Raw genomic sequence first — 18,155 nt, forward strand, 5'->3', positions numbered from 1 at the left:
ATGATTCTTGTCTAATCGTTAAAAAGTTGCAAAATGGTAATTTTTAACATCCCTCTTACATTAATTAGTTGGTATCCTACTCCCTTACTTGTTTGTTTATTCATTATAAGTGTAGATTTATGTTTTTCTAGTATAATAAATTAAAACTTATTATCTCATTATTTTTATACATAATTTTCAAATTATCATGAATCTGACCCCAAAGCTTTTTTATCTGTCCTTCTAATATTTTTAGCTGCAACACTACTTTTTTATTTTACTTTGTATATTGTGATGTTTCCAAACAATGCTCTTGAAATTTTGATACTCATTATTTTGCAGTAACATTTTTCTCCAGTTATCTTTCAGTCAGGATTTAATTAGATGACAGATAAGACAGAGAATCAGTCACTAAAATGTCTTTATTGCTGTTACCATACTGGACACCATGATATCCCTTCATTCTGTGGATATGGCCCTACAACGGAGGTTTGACATCCAGTGTCCTTTTGTCTGAAAATCTTCCCCCATAACCTGCACTGGTCACTCCTTGGTCTCCCCCATGCCATAGCTCAGGGAGCTATTTATTTTTACCTTTATTATAGTAGAATAATGATTTTCAAACTTTAAAATCATTGTTTGAACATATATTGACCATATATGGTCGCCCTTTCATTTTCAAAGCTTCCCTATATTGCAAAATCTAAAAGACAATAGGTTTAACTCATGAACAAATGTATTAAGTCAGAAGCATTCTCTTACCCTTAACTAGTTTGTTTTATCATATAAATTGGTGTGTAATCGCCAGGGGCTAGGAAAAGCCCCTTTGCCCTCTCTCTGCAGCCTGCATTTGGTGGGTCTCAGGCTTCTCCCCAACCCGGGCACCTGTTCCAGTCTCACTGAACTCCCCATTCTAGTCTCACGCCGCCCCTCATTTTGTCTCCTCCTATTTCTCCAACTCATCAATCCATGCCCCATCTTGTAGTCACGTCTCTCTCTCTCCACGGGCCTGCTCCTGAATTCTTCCCCTACATTCTTCTCCCTCTGCCCCCTTGCTAGTCTCTCTGTGCTCCATCTTGCTGCCCTGGTGTTTCTCTAGTCTCTTCCCAATCCATCTCTCCACCAGTGGGGGTAGCCACCACACTCCCAGGTTGGGTAGCACAATCAACATATCAAAGGCCCTTCCAGATCACCCATCAGGCTCAAGGGCAAAAATATCACTTATGGGTGTTTCTCCTTTCCTTAGTCCAATAACTTAATAAACATCATAAATAACATCTTAATTATACTTCTTAATATTAGTTATTTTGTATGGACACAGTAAGAGATACATTGAGCTTCTAGGGTGGCTCTCCTGGGGACATCTCGCTATAGATCTCAGACTACAGTGCTCAGGACAGATTAATCTTTCCTAAACCTAGCAGGGCCCAAATCTAGTAATTACTTTTTTGATTATGACAGAATTTGTCCATGACCACACTCTTAACTTATAGTTAAGTATTATGGCACTTTGGCCATGCCCATTTTAATGCCAGGGTAGCTCATAGCTTGCCCTGTGTCCATCAAGTCCCTCATCAGGACACTGTTTTGGGGGTGCTAGGAAGTAAGGGCAACTAAGGATTAATTCTAGAGAACAGATGCCCAGGGTAAATATCATTCAGAATCAACTAACTCCCAAGTTACAAAGGCATGAACTGTCTTCTTGTGTCCATACAAAAAGGACATTGTTCTAAATTAACAAAGGACTAAATTATGCAAAGGACTTAAGGAGAAGAGAAAAGCAAGATTTACAAGCCACAGAGCATAAAGAAAGCGGTTACAAACAACACTGAGGGATGGGAGCACTGTGATGGGAGTAACTCAATAAACCTAAGCTCCCTGTGGCAAGGTGGAAATAAAGGAAAAACCAATGTTATCCTACAAATTGGCATATTTTTAAAGTTTTTATATCCACAAGTCATTGGAAGTGATCTAAACAAAGTAGATGAGGGGCTGGAGTGATAGCACAGCGGGTACAGCATTTGCCTTGCACACGGCCGACCCAGGTTCGATTTCCAGCATCCCATATGGTCCCCCAGCACTGACAGGAGTAATTCCTGAGTGCAGAGCTAGGAGTAACCCCTGTACACTGCTGGATGTGACCCAAAAAGAAAAAAAAAGTAGATGATACCCTACTATTTCTGATTTCTTTATGTAATATCTTATACCATTTACTTCCTTGTTACACACAATACACCTTTCACCTGTTACAAATTAGTTTAAATATTAAGTCCACTTTCTTCAAAATAAAGAATAATATGAATTATTTTACTTTTGCTATAGAACACTCTGTAAAAGAAAATCTATTTAACTTCACTATTTGTTTTTCCCAAATAAGTCTTCAAAAAAAATTTTAAACTAATAAGAGAATAATGTGTAATAATCAATACCAAATAGCCAAAATTACTTTATTTTACAAGTAATCAAATGCTGTGTTCACTTTCAGCAAATAAAAAAACTCACTTTGTCATGAGCATACTAGATCAATAAATAATTCAATCTGATTGCATTTCAAAGATTATAGTTAATGGTATACTTGTTAAAATACACAGTAAATTCCTGGGTAGTTTACATATTTTAACTTGCCTAAGGTAAACACAGAAAATCATTACAGTATTTCTAAAATTTTGTAGATAATCTTAAGTTTCTCAAACTATTTGGTTTTTTTTCTTTCTAAAACTACAAACATATTTCACAAGTATATATTTCTATCTGTTGTATTGAGGACACAGAGCATAGCCAAATTTTCCTCTAGTCTTCAGTTTTTCTCTAAATTCATAACAAATCTCGGAACCGAGCAACTTGCTGCAGAGATGGCTCTGGACTTTGCAATAGGACATTTTCACAGGGCCACTCCAGTTGGAGGCAGGTACCATCCCTCCACCTTCCCTCTAGGAATCCCAGCAGCCACCATCTTCTAGGACTCAGTGAAAAGTTCCAGGTATAGATGGCGGTGGCGGGAAATGCCAGGCCTCGTGGGACAGGACAGGAGTTGGTCCTTCTCCTTTTCCCCCACACACATCCTGATGGGACTCTGAGAAGACATCCACACACGGCCATCATCTTCTTAAAGCTCCTTCACAGCCATGATCCATAGACATACAAACAAATCTCGGAACCAAGCAACTTGCTGCAGCAATCTCTCCAGACCCTAATTAGCAAAATTTTAGAATTCCTAGAACACTCGGCCGAGAGTGACAAGCAATACAAAACACATTGTCTTAGTACTGCATTTTCAGCAGGTACGAGTGATGGTGGGACTGGGCTCAAATATAAAAGGTAATCAAAGTAGAGAAAGAGAGTATTGTGCAAATTGTCTGCCACACAGGCAGGGGTAAGTGTGGAATCAGGGGGGGCAGGGGGATACTGGGGACTTCGGTGATGGAAAACATACACTGGTGAAGGGATGGGTGTTTGATTATTGTATGATCAAAGCTCAAACATGAAAGCTCTGCTACTGTACCTCACGGTGAATCAATAAAAAGGGGGAAATAAATAAATAAATAAATTACATAACGAATCATTTGGGTTTTCAGGATACTTCTGCATGGTAAAGTTAAAGCACTTATCTATATAATAAAGGTGAAAATGTTTATCAGCAGCAAAATGATAATGCACCTCATTGTATAAGAGAACAAATTATCAACACTGGACTTATTCTCAGGGATCTGTGACAGACATTGAACTATATTCTTTAAAAACAATCTTTTCACTTCCTAGAGAGTTCATGATTGGTTTCCTAATGTTATACTCTAAAGATTTAACTCTCTTTTTAAGTACTGCAAATCTAGCAGATTTTAGATGAGAAAAAAATATTGCTATACATTTTTAAATATGTGTGTGTATTTTCTTTTTTTTTTTTTTTTTTTTTTTTTTTTTTTTTTTTGCTTTTTGGGTCTCACCCAGCGATGCACAGGGGTTACTCCTGGCTTTGCACTCAGGAGTTACTCCTGGCGGTGCTCAGGGGACCATATGGGATGCTGGGGATCGAACCCGGGTCGGCCGCGTGCAAGGCAAACGCCCTACCTGCTGTGCTATCGCTCCAGCCCCTGTGTGTGTATTTTCTTTAAGTATTTTAGAATGAGTTAGTTTGGGTGTTTTTGGTTGTTGCTTTTTTTGTGTTTGTTTTTTGCTATTTGGGTCACACCCAGCAATCTACAGGGATTACTCCTGGCTCTACACTCAGGAATTACTCCTGGAAGTGCTCGGGAAACCATATAGGATGCTGGGAATCGAGCCCGGGTCAGCCAAGGCAAATGCCCTCCTCAATGTGCTATCGCTCTAGTCCCCAAATGAGTTAGTTTTAAATTCTACAACTTATTTGAGATCTATAGTGGAAAGAGAAATGAGTGTTTATCTAAGCTTTTAGTTCTTGTGACATTTCATTGACAACTGTATCATGATAAAATCATTAAAGGAATAAATTTCAGGGGTCAGAGAACTACAATACAAGGTAAGGAACTTGCCTTGCACAAGGTTACCTCAGATACAATCTCTGGCACCTAAGGTCCCCTGAGCACTATAACAATAACCCTGGTACAGAAGAAAAAGAAACAGAAGGAAGAGGAGGTGGAAGAAGAGAAGGAAGAGAAGAAGGAGGGAAAGGAGGAGGTGGAGGAAGAGGAAGAGGAGAAGGATGAGGAGGAGGAGAAAGAAAAGGAAGAGGTGGTAACAAATGTTTTAAGTGAAGAAAAAATATCTTGCTGGTTTTAAGTGAAATTTGTGATCTGTTCTTTAAAATATTTCACTCTGAGGAAAGAGAGATAATACAGTGGGTAGGGTGTTTGCCTTGTACACGGTGGACTCAGGTTCAATCCCTGAGTGCCATATAGTCCCACACACAGAGTGATTCCTGCAGGGCCAGGACAAACTAATCCCTGAGCATCACTGGGTGTGACCCAAAAAAAACCAAAAATAAAATTAAATATTCCACTTTAACTTAGTAATCATTTTAAATTATGTCACTTATCTCATTAATACAAAAGAACTCTATTCATTGTATATGATAAATTATAATTAAACCAACGTAGTACTAGTTAGTTACATATGGCAATTAAGTAAATGTAATATATCTAAATTGGGACATGTCATTAACTTTAAGACAAGATGCATTATTGTCACTTATTTCTTTTTACTTTATTAATGTGGCTATTACAAAATTTTAAAATTCATATATGACCAACATATTATTTCTGTTGCACAGGATTTGTATACAGTTGGAAAAATCCATGATTATAAGGCCAGTAGGATGATGTGTCAAAAATATCCTGCTATCACTATTTTCAAAGTTTTATGGTTACTAGTGGCACTAAACATCATAAAAAGAATACTGAGCTTGTGTGATTCAGTTTATAATAAAATGATAAATCTTGCAAAAAATGATTGTATAGTGTTTAATTAGGCAACTTGGTAATCATCTGCTATAATCGCTGCATGAATATTTGCGAGTCTTTTATTTATTATTGTTTTTATTTATTGAGGTTAAAGTGTTTTAAAATACTGTATATGTTTAAGAAGGCAATTTTTGCATTGTTTCTATGTTACCACTCCATGTCCATCAACGAAGAACTACCATAGTTGACTGGACCTGCCTCCATCCATCCTTCCACCCCTCATATCTCTTCTTTACTATTTTAACATAGCCAAAGTTTATGCATATTTTTACAATTTTATTGATAAAGAAACCATACTTAATATTCTTATAAATCCCTTACTATCTACTAAAATCCTAGTTAGATATAATGAACAATTTAAATTCAGAAACTGTTTGGGTCAGAGGGGTAGGCACTTACCTTGCATGCAACTGACCGGGTTCGATGGTGTCAATGCCTGACACCATTCATAGTCTCCCCAAGCATCATCTGACTCAAGCCCTGAGCACAGAGTCAGGATTAATCCCTAAGTACAACCAAAATCTAAATAATAAAAAATAATAAATTCAGAATATCAAAGTGCAATTATTACCTTGCAATTAGAAGGCAGTTCTCCCAATGGTGATCCTGTGTGTCTCCATACTAGAAATAATGTATTCCTCCATGTTACAGGATATGTTGCTTCCTGGTAAAGATAAAAAAAAGGATTGGATGGGTTTAGTAGCAGCCCCATAAAGGACACAAAAACACACAACAGAAATGCCATCTGGACTTCTATGTTCATTGAAACACTATTCACAATTGCCAGAAGCTGGAATTAACCCAAGTGCCCGAGAACAATGACTGGTAAAGAAACTATGGTTTCTACACAATGGAATAGTATGCAGCTGTTAGGCAAAATGAAGTCATGAAATCTGCTTATAAATGGATGTAAGTGGAGAGTATTATGGTGAGTGAAATGAGTCAGGAGAGGGACAGACATAAAATGACTGCACTCGTTTGTGGGATAAAAACATAATATGAAACTAATACCCAAGGAGAGGAGAAACACAGTCCAGGAGGATTGGTTCATGGTTTGAAGCCTGCCTAGGTCCTGGGGGAGAGGGCAGTTGGGATAGAAAAGGAATATGGCAATGATAGTTAGAGATGAACATTCTGGATAAGAACTGCGTGCTGAAAGTAGGAAAAGGAACAAACACAATAACCTCTCAGTATCTGTATTGCAAAACATAATTCCCAAAAGGAGAGAGAGGGGGGTGGTGAGAGAGAAGAGTGAGAGAGAATAGAAAAGTGCCTGCCATAGAGGTAGACTGGGGCTGGGAGGGGAGGGGAAGGAAACTGGAGATACTGATGGTGAGTAATGCAGGTGGAGAGATGGGTGTTGGAACATTGTATAACCAAAAACCAATCATGAAGAGCTTTGTAACTGTATATCCCACAATGATTCAATTACCAAAAAATGGTGGGGGGAGGGGGATACACATACACACACAATCCCATTGTGTGCATGCCATCTACTTGGTCCACTTCCTATGTTTCAAGATTAGGTGAGTCTATATAAACTTGATGATGAACTACTTTGCCTTGAGCAATAAACTATCTAAATCTTTCTGGGTTCATCATTTCCTGGCAGCAGGGATCTATTGAAGTATAGTGCTGCAACTATTTAATGATTCTCTGTCTTCTCAATTTTGATACAAGCATCATCTATTTCATTGCCCAGTGAAACCTGATCATCAGTCTTGACATCTAGTCCCTCATTCACCAGTATCACCAAGATCTCCAGTCACCAAACATTTATTCAAATTTCTAATCATCTGCCAAAACCTCTAATTTGTAATTCATTCCTAATCCCTTTACCCTAGTTTAGCTTTCTACACTCTCTCACCTAGAACCCTAAACTGTGTATCAGCCACCAGTGTGGTCTAAATTCACCCAATCATCAGAGTACAAACAAAATGATCAATTTCTGTCATGTATTTGTCCTCATGATTAAGTCAAAATTACTTAGAATGAAAGATATTCATGGAATTTTACATAGAGCATTTCTTGAAATTCCACCGGTGATTGTCTAATTTGCAGCATGGACAGTGGGTAAAGGGATGGCTAAGTAGGAGAACTGAGGGTTTAGTCTACTTCTAACATTAAAGAGCAAAGGAAAAATTGGTGTGGTAGATTTTAGTGGATTTTTCTACATTCTTCTCTTGCTCATTCAAGAATATCTGAGCCCAACAGAAGGCAACATCTCCTTCTGTTAGAGCTGGTAACAAAAAATGGGACCTAATATCATCAACAAGAGCCATCATTTTTTTATTCATTTCCAGACACATTCATACTGATGAAGAGAATGTTCAAACTGTATGCAAATATTGCCTTCTTGTGACTTGTGGATGAATGATTGATGTCTTATCTATGCTTTTGATTCATGATAGCCAATAAAAGAATCTCTTTTCTTTTAAAATGCCTTATGTTAAACATGGTTAATTTAGATAAATCATATTTATGGGCTAGAAATAAATCAGATGAGTTTCAACATGACTTCATGTCAGAATTAGCTCCTCTTTTCCATGACTTTACTTAGATTTTATCTCTCCTAGGAAGTATCTGACTCCCAAGGCAGGTTTAGATATCTGTTATTTGTGTTCACTCATGCTTACTAATGTTTTATAATTTAATATGTAGTATTAAATTATCTATATATTTTTATCTTCCCAACTAGATTACAGCTTCCTTAAAGACAATACATCTAACTCATTATTGTTAACTCAATGCCAGTAACATCATGCCTAATACATAGTAACTACCTAGTAAGTAAATTTTACCAAAATAAAATTTTAAATCATATTTTAAAGACTAAGAAGTCAGAAAGAAAATTTTAACCTTAAAAATAATAAATATTTTGATTTTAGATCTTTATTTCCTTCCAGACACACACATATATACACACACACATACATGCACAAACACACAAACATGTTATACCATTGTCCTTAATTTCAGCATCCTTCACACTGCTGGGTTTGGACTTTCAGAGCTACCAAACTCTATGAGTAAAGAAAAACTGAAATTTTCCCCCAAAGACTTCCTCATATAAGGCATAGTTTAAGGTATTTTCTACATAAATCAAGAATATTTTCCAGTCTATAAATAATTTCTTCATCTACTTTTATAGATTAAAGATACTCATTTTTTCCTTATTATCCTCTTAAAAGAAGTAAAGTAATTTCTGGCCTCTGTTTTGAATTTTTGGAAGTCTTAGAATAATGTTAGGCTTTCTTACAAGACCTTCCTAGAGCAATTAAAAGGCTACTCAAGGGACCAGAGCCATAGTACAGCAGGTAGGGCCCTTGCCTTGCATGAAGCAAGTCCGGTTTCAATCTCTGGCATCGCCTCTAGTAGCTTCAGCACTACCAGGGGTAAATCTTGAGTGCAGAACCAAGAATAAACCCTAAGCATCATCTGGTATGTGGTCTCAGACCCCACAAAAAAAAACATTGAAGGCAACTTTTGAGGTGCACTATGGCAGGTTTCAAAAGTGCCTGTGACCCTAGTTGTGTCAACAGCTAAAGGAAAGAGGTGATCTGGAAACCACTTGCTGGTTAACAGAAATCTAATTTTTTTTGAGTTTTCTTTTGCTACTATTTGATCCAGCAACTAAACCCTGATTTCCAGCAAGATCACTCCAGTCCAACTTTACATTTTTAGGACCTAATTTTTTGAGAGCAATTTCCCAAAATGGGCAGTACTGTCCCCTGGGGGCATTGATACAATCTGGGGGTGGGTAGTAGTAGTAGCCTCTGGTGCAATTGTATGGGCAGAAAGGGACATTTTCTGTTTCTTCAATTAAAGAAGGCAGATATCCAGGGGAGTACTAAGTGATTTGATTTTACCTGAAAAGGGAGCAGTAGAGCAAATAAGTTGGGGAACCTCTGTTCAAGGTATAGACAGCAAAGCTCTTTAACCTACAGAGCATTTTCCTTCATAGAAAGAGAAGCATGAACCTACCACTTGAGATTAGTGGGTTCCCTAATGGCTTCATAATTGCTTTTTAAACTTGTTAACTCATTATTATTTAGATTGTAGGTAATTTGAAATTTTCTGAGTCTTAGCTTCCTTTTGGGCTGGAGCGATAGCACAGTGGTTGGTCATTGACCTTTCATTGACCAGAGTTCGATTCCTCCGCCCCTCTCGGAGAGCCAGACAAGCTACCGAGAGCATCGAACCCGAGCGGCAGAGCCGGGCAAGCTACCTGTGTGTATTGGATATGCCAAAAAACAGTAACAATAAGTCTCTCAATGAGAGACATTACTGGTACCCTCTCGAACAAATCGATGAGCAATGGGATGAGAGTGACAGCTTCCTTTTTGCCATGAGGATAAATTAAATAAGAGTTAAATGTACCAATAATATTAGACATTACATTGCTGATGATCAACAAAAGGAAACCTTTATTTTCATTAAGTGTCTTAGAACATGGACCCAGGGAGATAGATAGCACAGGGGATTAAGGTGCTTGTCTCATCAATGTATCACTGTATCACTGTCATCTCATTGTTCGTCGATTTACTCGAGCAGGCACCAGTAACATCTCCATTTGTCCCAGCCCTGAGATTTTAGCAGTCTCTCCTTATTCATTTATCCCAACAATTGGAGGCTCATTTCAGGGTCAGGGGAATGAGACTTGTTATTGTTACTGTATTTGGCATATTGAATACGCCACTGGGAGCTTGCCAGGCTCTTCTGTGCAGGTGGAATACTCTCGGTAGCTTGCTGGGCTCTCCGAAATATATATATTTCCCTTTATGATGATGTGTTGCATCCGTATGTCCAGGAATATGTTCACTCATGTGTGAGGCTCGGCCCAAGAGTGTGGAAAGTGGCCTGGAGCATGGCAGCAGTGGGGTAGTGGAGGTTGGCTGCAGGGGCTGGGTCCCTTGGGGCAGGGAAAGCTCTCACCTGCCCCCCTCTGGGGCACCGCTGGTGCAGAGTCCGGTGGCACAGTTATGGGGGCCTCATGGTTATGGGAGGTTTGTATCATACCCTGATTTAATCCCTCACAACACATATGGTCTCTAGAGAGCACGGGAGCGACCCCTGGACACTGAGATAAGAGTAAGCCTTGAGGGGCCGGAGCGATAGTACAGCAGGTAGGGCGTTTGCCTTGCACGCGGCCGACCTGGGTTCGATCCCCGGCATCCCATATGGTCCCCCAAGCACCGCCAGGAGTAATTCCTGAGTGCAGAGCCAGGAGTAACCCCTGAGCATCGCTGGGTGTGACCCAAAAAGCAAAAAAAAAAAAAAGAGTAAGCCTTGAGTAACACTGGGTCTGGTCCAAAAATAAACAAAAAGTTCTTTATAACGTGGGTTATTAGACTACAATCTGAAGATCAATAAAGACAACAAATCCTAAAATATTAGCTAACTAACTTTCTTTCAGAAAATGTTTGTTGACCCCTGCTTTTCATTATAATTTCCAAATTAGTAATATATCCTTGCAAACATCTGAAAATCAAATAATCTTTCTATTCCAGGTATCTGAAATCATCTGACTTAATAAACCAAACTTGTTTTAGACAGTATGAAAAGAATGAGGAATAATATAATGTCCTTTAGTATACTCATACCTTTGTCATTGCTTTTGTACTCAGAGTCCCAAAATAATGGCTCATCTCAAGGCTCTTTCTTTTCATCTGTTCTCAAATAGTGACAGAATTTTGCTAATAGGAATAACCAATAAAGATGGCTATTCAAAATCCAACTCTTTTTAACAACTTGATTGTTTATATTACTTGCATCGCTATATTCTGTCTTAATGTTTTTAATGAGTGAAAGGCAGGACTATTAGAGAAATAGAGCCATCAGAAAGAATGTATATTTGTATGTTGGTGCTTGAACATGCATAGATGGTATTTGTAAAGAGATTAGCTCACATAATTATAAGCTCAAGATCTACTGTTAGCAAGCACAGGCCTACGAAAGCCAAAGGTATAGTTCTATCCAAGTACAGGCACAGTTCAAGTCCAAGTACCAAGGTCTGAGAAACAGAAAATCAATAGCTACCAGTGATAGTCTAATGCCAGTGCCTGTTGAATCTGAAAGTTCCTCAGACTTGACTCAAGAAAATATTCCAAAGTGGAAAAGACCTAAGTAACAGTTTAGTCAGACAGAAGTTCCTTCTTACTCATCCTTGCTATTCTAGTCATATTTTCCACTGATTTGAGGAGACTCGCCAACACTAGAGAAGACAATCTACTTTAATCAGTTTACAGACTCAAATGTCTGTCTCACCAAGAAAAACCCTAACAGACATACCCAGAATAATATTTTATTAAACATCAGAGTGCCTAGAAAGATTGATGTATAAAATTAGCCAACACATTAGACAGGAGTTAAGAACCAAACAGTTCTATCAGGGAGAAGATACAGGATTATCATAGTCACAAGTACCACCCTTAAATGATTTTTTATTGCTCCTACAGAAACTAATACCAAAACTATGTGCTTTTAGAATGTTTTTGAGGTATGTAAGAAAGCGATACTAGATAATAGAAACCTAGTAGTTAGTGCTTCCTGAAGCTACATTCCTAAAATATAAACACATATTTATGACAGAGGATATAATTTATGCATAGGCTCTTGAAAACAAAACGGACAATGCTTAATTGCCTACTTTTATGAAAGACATCATAGTTAGATATACTGAGATCTCACTGAATGTAGTCACAGCTAACATCTCCAAGATGGTGTGTAAAAAGATTCCCCCACTTTGCTTCATGAAGAAACAACTGGCAATTAACTAGAAAGAGATGGTGCAGAAAGTCCTGCAGCTCAGGGTGTGACTGAAGCTCCATATAGCTCAGAGACCAACACAGACAGCGCTAAATACATGGAGAAGACACACACTTCATTAAAAAGAAGATGATTGAAGAGAAATATCTGGAAGTTCAAGGCAGAAACACAGGAGAGCTGGTCCAGCCACAGACCCTGAGAAGCAGTAGAAGTTCATGTCCTCAAGCCAAATGAAGGCTATACTAAGAAGCTGGGGATTTCCATATGGGCCCCACACCCACCCCACATCGCCCATAGCAACTGCAATCTTAGGAAATGCACTAATAGCAACCTGCCAATGCTCATATGGGGTGCCATAAAGAGCGGTATCACAAACACAAACCACTAGCCCCCTAGCACATTGGCGACAGTGACTAGATCCTTTTTTTCTTGTCCATCCTGCTGATACAGCAACTACAAATAAGCATTTATAGAAGCTAGTTTAGACCAAAATTAGATCAAATAATTCTAGATATTAGAAAGTAAAAATGGGTTCAACTAAGTTACTACCAAATTAAGCAGATATTTTTTTTAAAATAGTGAGATATCATTTCATACCAATACAGTGGCACACATCACAAAGAACAAAAACAATCAATGTTGGTGTGGATGCAGGAAAAAGGAGACCCTTACTCACTGCAGGTGGGAATGTTGGGTGGTTCAGCCATTTTGGACACCAATATGGACACTTCTCAAAAAACTAGGGTTTGACTTGGCAATCACTTCTTGGCATCGGCCCAAGGACCCAAAAACTCTATTCAGAAAAGACTTTTGCATTTCAATGTTTGTTGCAGCACTATTCACAATAGCCCCAAACTGGAAACAACTTATGTCAGAGAACAGAAGACTGGATAAGGAAACGATGGTACATATATAAAATGAAATACTACTCAGCTATAAGAAAAGATGAAATCATGCCATTTTTCTGCAACATAGATAGATTTGCAGAGTATCATGCTGAGTGTAGTTAAAAAGAATAGGGCAGGCACAGAATGATGTTTTTCATGTGCAGAATATATAAAGAAACATAGTTGGGGAATAACAAATGCCCAAAGACAATATAAAATAAGAGAACTGGTCTTCGGTAGGAAGCTATGATGGGGGCATAACAGTGGGGAAGATACAGTGGGGCAGGGACAATGAGATAATGGTGGGGGGAAGCTGACACTCTGGTGGATGGTGTGGTGCTGGATTGATTCATGCAATAAGTCCTAGCTAAAGCAATCAGGCAAGAAAAAGAAATCAACAACAAACACCTTAGTAAATTCTTAGACAAGGACTTAACAATCCCATGATGAGATATAATAATTTTCAAATAAAATTGGCTTTTTATACTTATTGATTTCAATATTTGAGCTCTGTTATCTAATCAATTTTAACTTTTTTTTTTGCTTTTTGGGTCACACCCAGCAATGCCCAGGGGTTACTTCTGGCTCATGCACTCAGGAATTACTCCTGGCGGTGCTTGGGGGACCATATGGGATGCTGGGAATTGAATCCAGGTCAGCTGCGTGCATGGCAAACACCCTACCCACTGTGCTATTGCTCCAGTCCCTCAATTTCAACTTTAGAATTGTATAAACAGCTGTGACTTTTGTCTACACTAAAATAAATTTGACTATCTCACGGTGACTCAATAAAATTTTAAAAATTAAAAATTAAAAAAATTAATTAATAAATTTGAAAATTTTTAAAAAGTGGGAAGGAAGAAGTCAAATTATCACTATTTCAGATGACATGGTAATATTTATAGAAGATGCGAGAGTCCACAAAAAATGCTTCTACAGAAATTTTCCCAGAGAAGAAATCCCAATGGCTGAGAGGCAAATGAGAAAATGTTCAACATCACCAATCATCAGGGAGATGCAGATCAAAACAACAATGAGATATCATCTCACACCACAGAGACTGGCCCACATCCCAAAAAACAAAAACAACTGGTGTTGGCGTGGATATGGGGAGAAAGGGACTCTTCTTCACTGCTGGTGGGAATGCCAACTGGTTCAGCCCTTTTGGAAAACAATATGGACGATTCTCAAAAGATTAGAAATTGAGCTTCCATTTGACCCAGCAATACTACTCCTGGGAATATATCCTGAAGAGGCAAAAAGGTATAGTAGAGATGGCATCTGCATTTCTATGTCCATTGCAGCACTGTTTACAATAGCCAGAATCTGGAAAAAACCAGAGTGCCCCAAAACAGATGACTGGTTAAAGAAACTCTAGTACATATACACAATGGAATACTATGTAGCTGTCAGAAAACATGAAGTCATGAAATTTGCATATAAATGGATCAACATGGAACGTATCATGTTGAGTGAAATGAGTCAGAAAGAAAGAGACAGACATAGAAAGATTGCACTCATATGTGGAATATAATATAACTGAGAAGTACAAGTTTGCAGTGATGCAATTTCTGGCAGATATTTCTCTGGACTTAGTTACTAAAATACTAAAATACAGAAACCCAAAACCATGAGGCCACTAGTGTGGTCACTCGACCTCATATCTCTTCATTCTCAGCAATGGAAAACAAATTATCAAATGCTTCCTTTTCAGCAGGTCCGACTTTAGGGGGGAGAAACTCCAAACAATAATAGTAAGTTTTGTTGAAATACTGAATGTAATCAAAGTGAAAGTAAAGTGAAATTTATCAGTTACACAGGCGGTGTGGGGGGCTAGCGGTGTAGGGGGCTAGAGGTGTGGGGGGGCGGGTGGAGCTATACTGTGATTCTTGGTGGTGGAATATGTGCACTGGTGAAGGAATGGGTGTTCAAGCATTGTATAACTGAGACTTAAACCTGAAAACTTTGTAACTTTCCACATGGTGACTCAATTAAAAAAAAAATCCTTCTAGAAACAATAAACCAATACAGCAAAGTGGACAGCAACAAAGTCAACATATAAAAATCAGTCACGTTATTATACGCAAATGAATCAGAGGCAACAAAGACCAAAGAGGCTATCGCATTCAAAAGTGTCCAAAAACATCAGTATCTAGGAATCAGCAACAGACATGGGAGATTTTTACCACGAAAACTTTAAGTCACTCAAGAAAGAGGAATTATTAGGAAATGTAAAAAAAAAAATATTTTAGGCTCATGGGTTGGAAGAACCACTATTGTCAAAATGACCATCCTACCAAAATAACTATATAGATTTAACACAATCCCCATGAAAATTCAGGTGACATTTTTCAAGGATTTAGAACAGTCAATAATAAAGTTTGATGGAATCAGAAGAGACCCCAAATAGCTAGAGCCAAACTGAAAAATTTTTAAAAAAACTGGGAAGTATCACATTAACTAACTTAAAACTATACACTAAAGCTATAGCAATCAAAATAGTATGGTTATTAGACTAAGGTAGGCTTTGTTACCGATGGATGAGAATCAAACACCCAAGGACAAAATCCTATATCTATGGACAGCTAATTTTCAACACAGGGGTTGAGAACATGAAATGAAGTAAAGACTGCCTCTTTAGTAAATGGTGCTGGGAAAACTGGATAACCGCACGTAAAAAATTAAAGTTAGATCCATATATCAAACATTACACAAAAATAAATTCAAAGTGGATCAAAGACCCTGAGATCAGACAAGAATCTATAAAGTACATTAAGGAAAATACAGGCAGAATGCTCCAAGAATTGAACCTCAAAGGAATTTTCAATGATATAATGATACTGTCAAAGACCACTGAATAAAATATGAACAAATAGGACTACATCAAATTAAAGAGTTTCTGCCTGGCAAAATAAACACAGGCTGAAAACTAAATGGCAGATAACTGGATAGGAGAAAAAATTTACATTCAACACATCCGATAAAGGGTTGATATCCAGGATGTATAATGTATTCACAAAAATCAACCTCAAAAAGAAACTCAAAACTCTATTAAAAATGGGGAAAGGACCCACCGCAGAGAATGGCACACATCCAAAAGAACAAAAGCAACCACTGTTGGAGAGGATGTGGGGAGAAAGGGACCCTTCTATACTGCTGGTGGGAATGCTGACTGGTTCAGCCCTTCTGGAAAACCATATGGACACTTTCTCAAAAAATTAGAAATTGAGCTCCCATTTGACCCAGAAACACACTACTGGGAATATACCCTAGAGAAGCAAAAAAGTATAGTCGAAATGACATCTGCACTTATATGTTCAGAGAAGCACTGTTTACAATAGCCAGAATCTGGGAAAAAAATGAGTGCCCGAGAACAGATGACTGGTTAAAGAAACTCTGGTACATCTATACAATGGAATACTATGCAGCTGTTAGAAAAAAATGAAGTCATGAATTTTGCATATAAGTGGATCAACGTGGGAAGTATCATGCTAAGTGAAATTAGTCAGAAAGAGAGAGACAGACATAGAAAGTTTGCACTCATCTGTGGAATATAAAATAACAGAGTATGAGACTAATATCCAAGAATAGTAGAAATAAGTACCAGTAGGTTGGCTCCATGGCTTGGAAGCTGGTCTCACATGCTGGGGGGAAAGGCAGCTCAGATAGAGAAGGGAAGACCAAGTAAAATGTGGTTGGAGATCCCACGAGGGAAGGGAGATGCGTGCTGAAAGTAGACTAGAGACTGAACACAATGGCCATTCAATACCCCTATTGCAAGTCACAACACCCAATTGGAGATAGAGAGATCAAAAGGGAATACCCTTCCATAGAGGCAGGGTGGGGTGGGGAGGGACATGGGATTGGGGGGTGGGAGGGATACTGGGTTTATTGGTGGTGGAGAATGGGCACTTGTGGAGGGATGTGTTTGCTAACATTGTATAAGGGAAAAACAAGCTCGAAAATGTGTGAATCTGTATCTGTACCCTCATGGTGATTCACTAATTAAAGAATAAAATAAATTTAAAAAGAAAAACTAATCAGAAAGTGAATATTCAGTGTGAACCACTCCAGAAATTTTCTAAATCATTTTTATGAGTTATGACCTCTATGAGTAGGAAGCAAACTCTTACATCATAACAGGACAGTTACAATCTATACAAACTTTGAATAAGATTTTAATTATAAATAGAAAAAAAAAATGGGGAGAGGAAATGACCAGGAAGACAGATGACCAATAGGTACATGGAAAAAATGCTCATTGCCTATTTTTAGAGAAATCTAAAATAAGATAACAATGCAATATCATCTCACACCAGTGAGAAATAGCACATATCAAAAAATACTAGGAACAATCTGTGTTAGTAGAGATTCAGTTAAAAAGGAACTCTCGGGGCTGGAGTGATAGCACAGCGGGTAGGGCGTTTACCTTGCACGCGGCCGACCCGGGTTCTAATCCCAGCATCCCATATGGTCCCCTGAGCACCGCCAGGGCTAATTCCTGAGTGAAGAGCCAGGAGTAACCCCTGTGCATCGCCGGGTGTGACCCAAAAACCAAAAAAAAAAAAAAAAAGGAACTCTCATCTACTGCTGGTGGAATGTTGTCTAGTTCAGCCCCTGTGGGAAACAGTATGAAAATTTCTCAATAAACTAATAATTGAGCAGCCATGCAACCCAGCATCTCCACTTCTTAGTATTTAAAAATCATGTCAGACTCTATCTCCAGGGCACACAGAGAATTCAAAATTGCTATAATATTCAAGGCTACAATAGCCCCCTGGACTGTTACAGCACACTGGGGTTGGGAGAGCAATGACAGTATCACCCACTTTGGGAAACACTGCTACACAATGGAATAATATTCATTTTTATAAATTAATATGAAATCCCATCATTTTTATTATGGATTAAACTAGAGAATATCATGCTTAGTGAAATTAGGAAAACAGAAAAAGATAACCACTCTTTGATTTTCTTCATATGGAGTAATGTGAAAAACAATAAATGAGTTAAATAGGACAAAAATAAACTTTCAGACTATAAAAACAGAGAGTGGTTACCAGAAAGGAAGGGGGAGGGGACAGATAAT

The 18,155-nt window shown here is 38.2% G+C and overlaps 1 protein-coding gene across 21 annotated transcripts in view; it reads right to left on the reverse strand.

Moving 5' to 3' along the window:
* The window catches only part of LOC129404909 (uncharacterized), a 161,031-nt gene that overhangs the window by 41,374 nt on the left and 101,502 nt on the right, over positions 1–18,155 (reverse strand). For 18 of the 21 annotated variants that reach the window (XR_008630301.1, XR_008630292.1, XR_008630286.1 and 15 more), the window contains one exon: positions 5,983–6,075. Coding sequence is in view for 11 of the 21 variants with exons in the window: in XM_055139671.1 (XP_054995646.1) it covers positions 5,983–6,075 (93 nt within the window). In the remaining 10 variants the exon portion in view is untranslated. The remainder of the gene's footprint in view (positions 1–5,982; positions 6,076–18,155) is intronic. The other 3 variants (XM_055139928.1, XM_055139788.1, XM_055139492.1) reach the window with 1 other exon arrangement.

Source organism: Sorex araneus, chromosome 1, assembly GCF_027595985.1.
Source record: "Sorex araneus isolate mSorAra2 chromosome 1, mSorAra2.pri, whole genome shotgun sequence".
Taxonomy (NCBI): domain Eukaryota; kingdom Metazoa; phylum Chordata; class Mammalia; order Eulipotyphla; family Soricidae; genus Sorex; species Sorex araneus.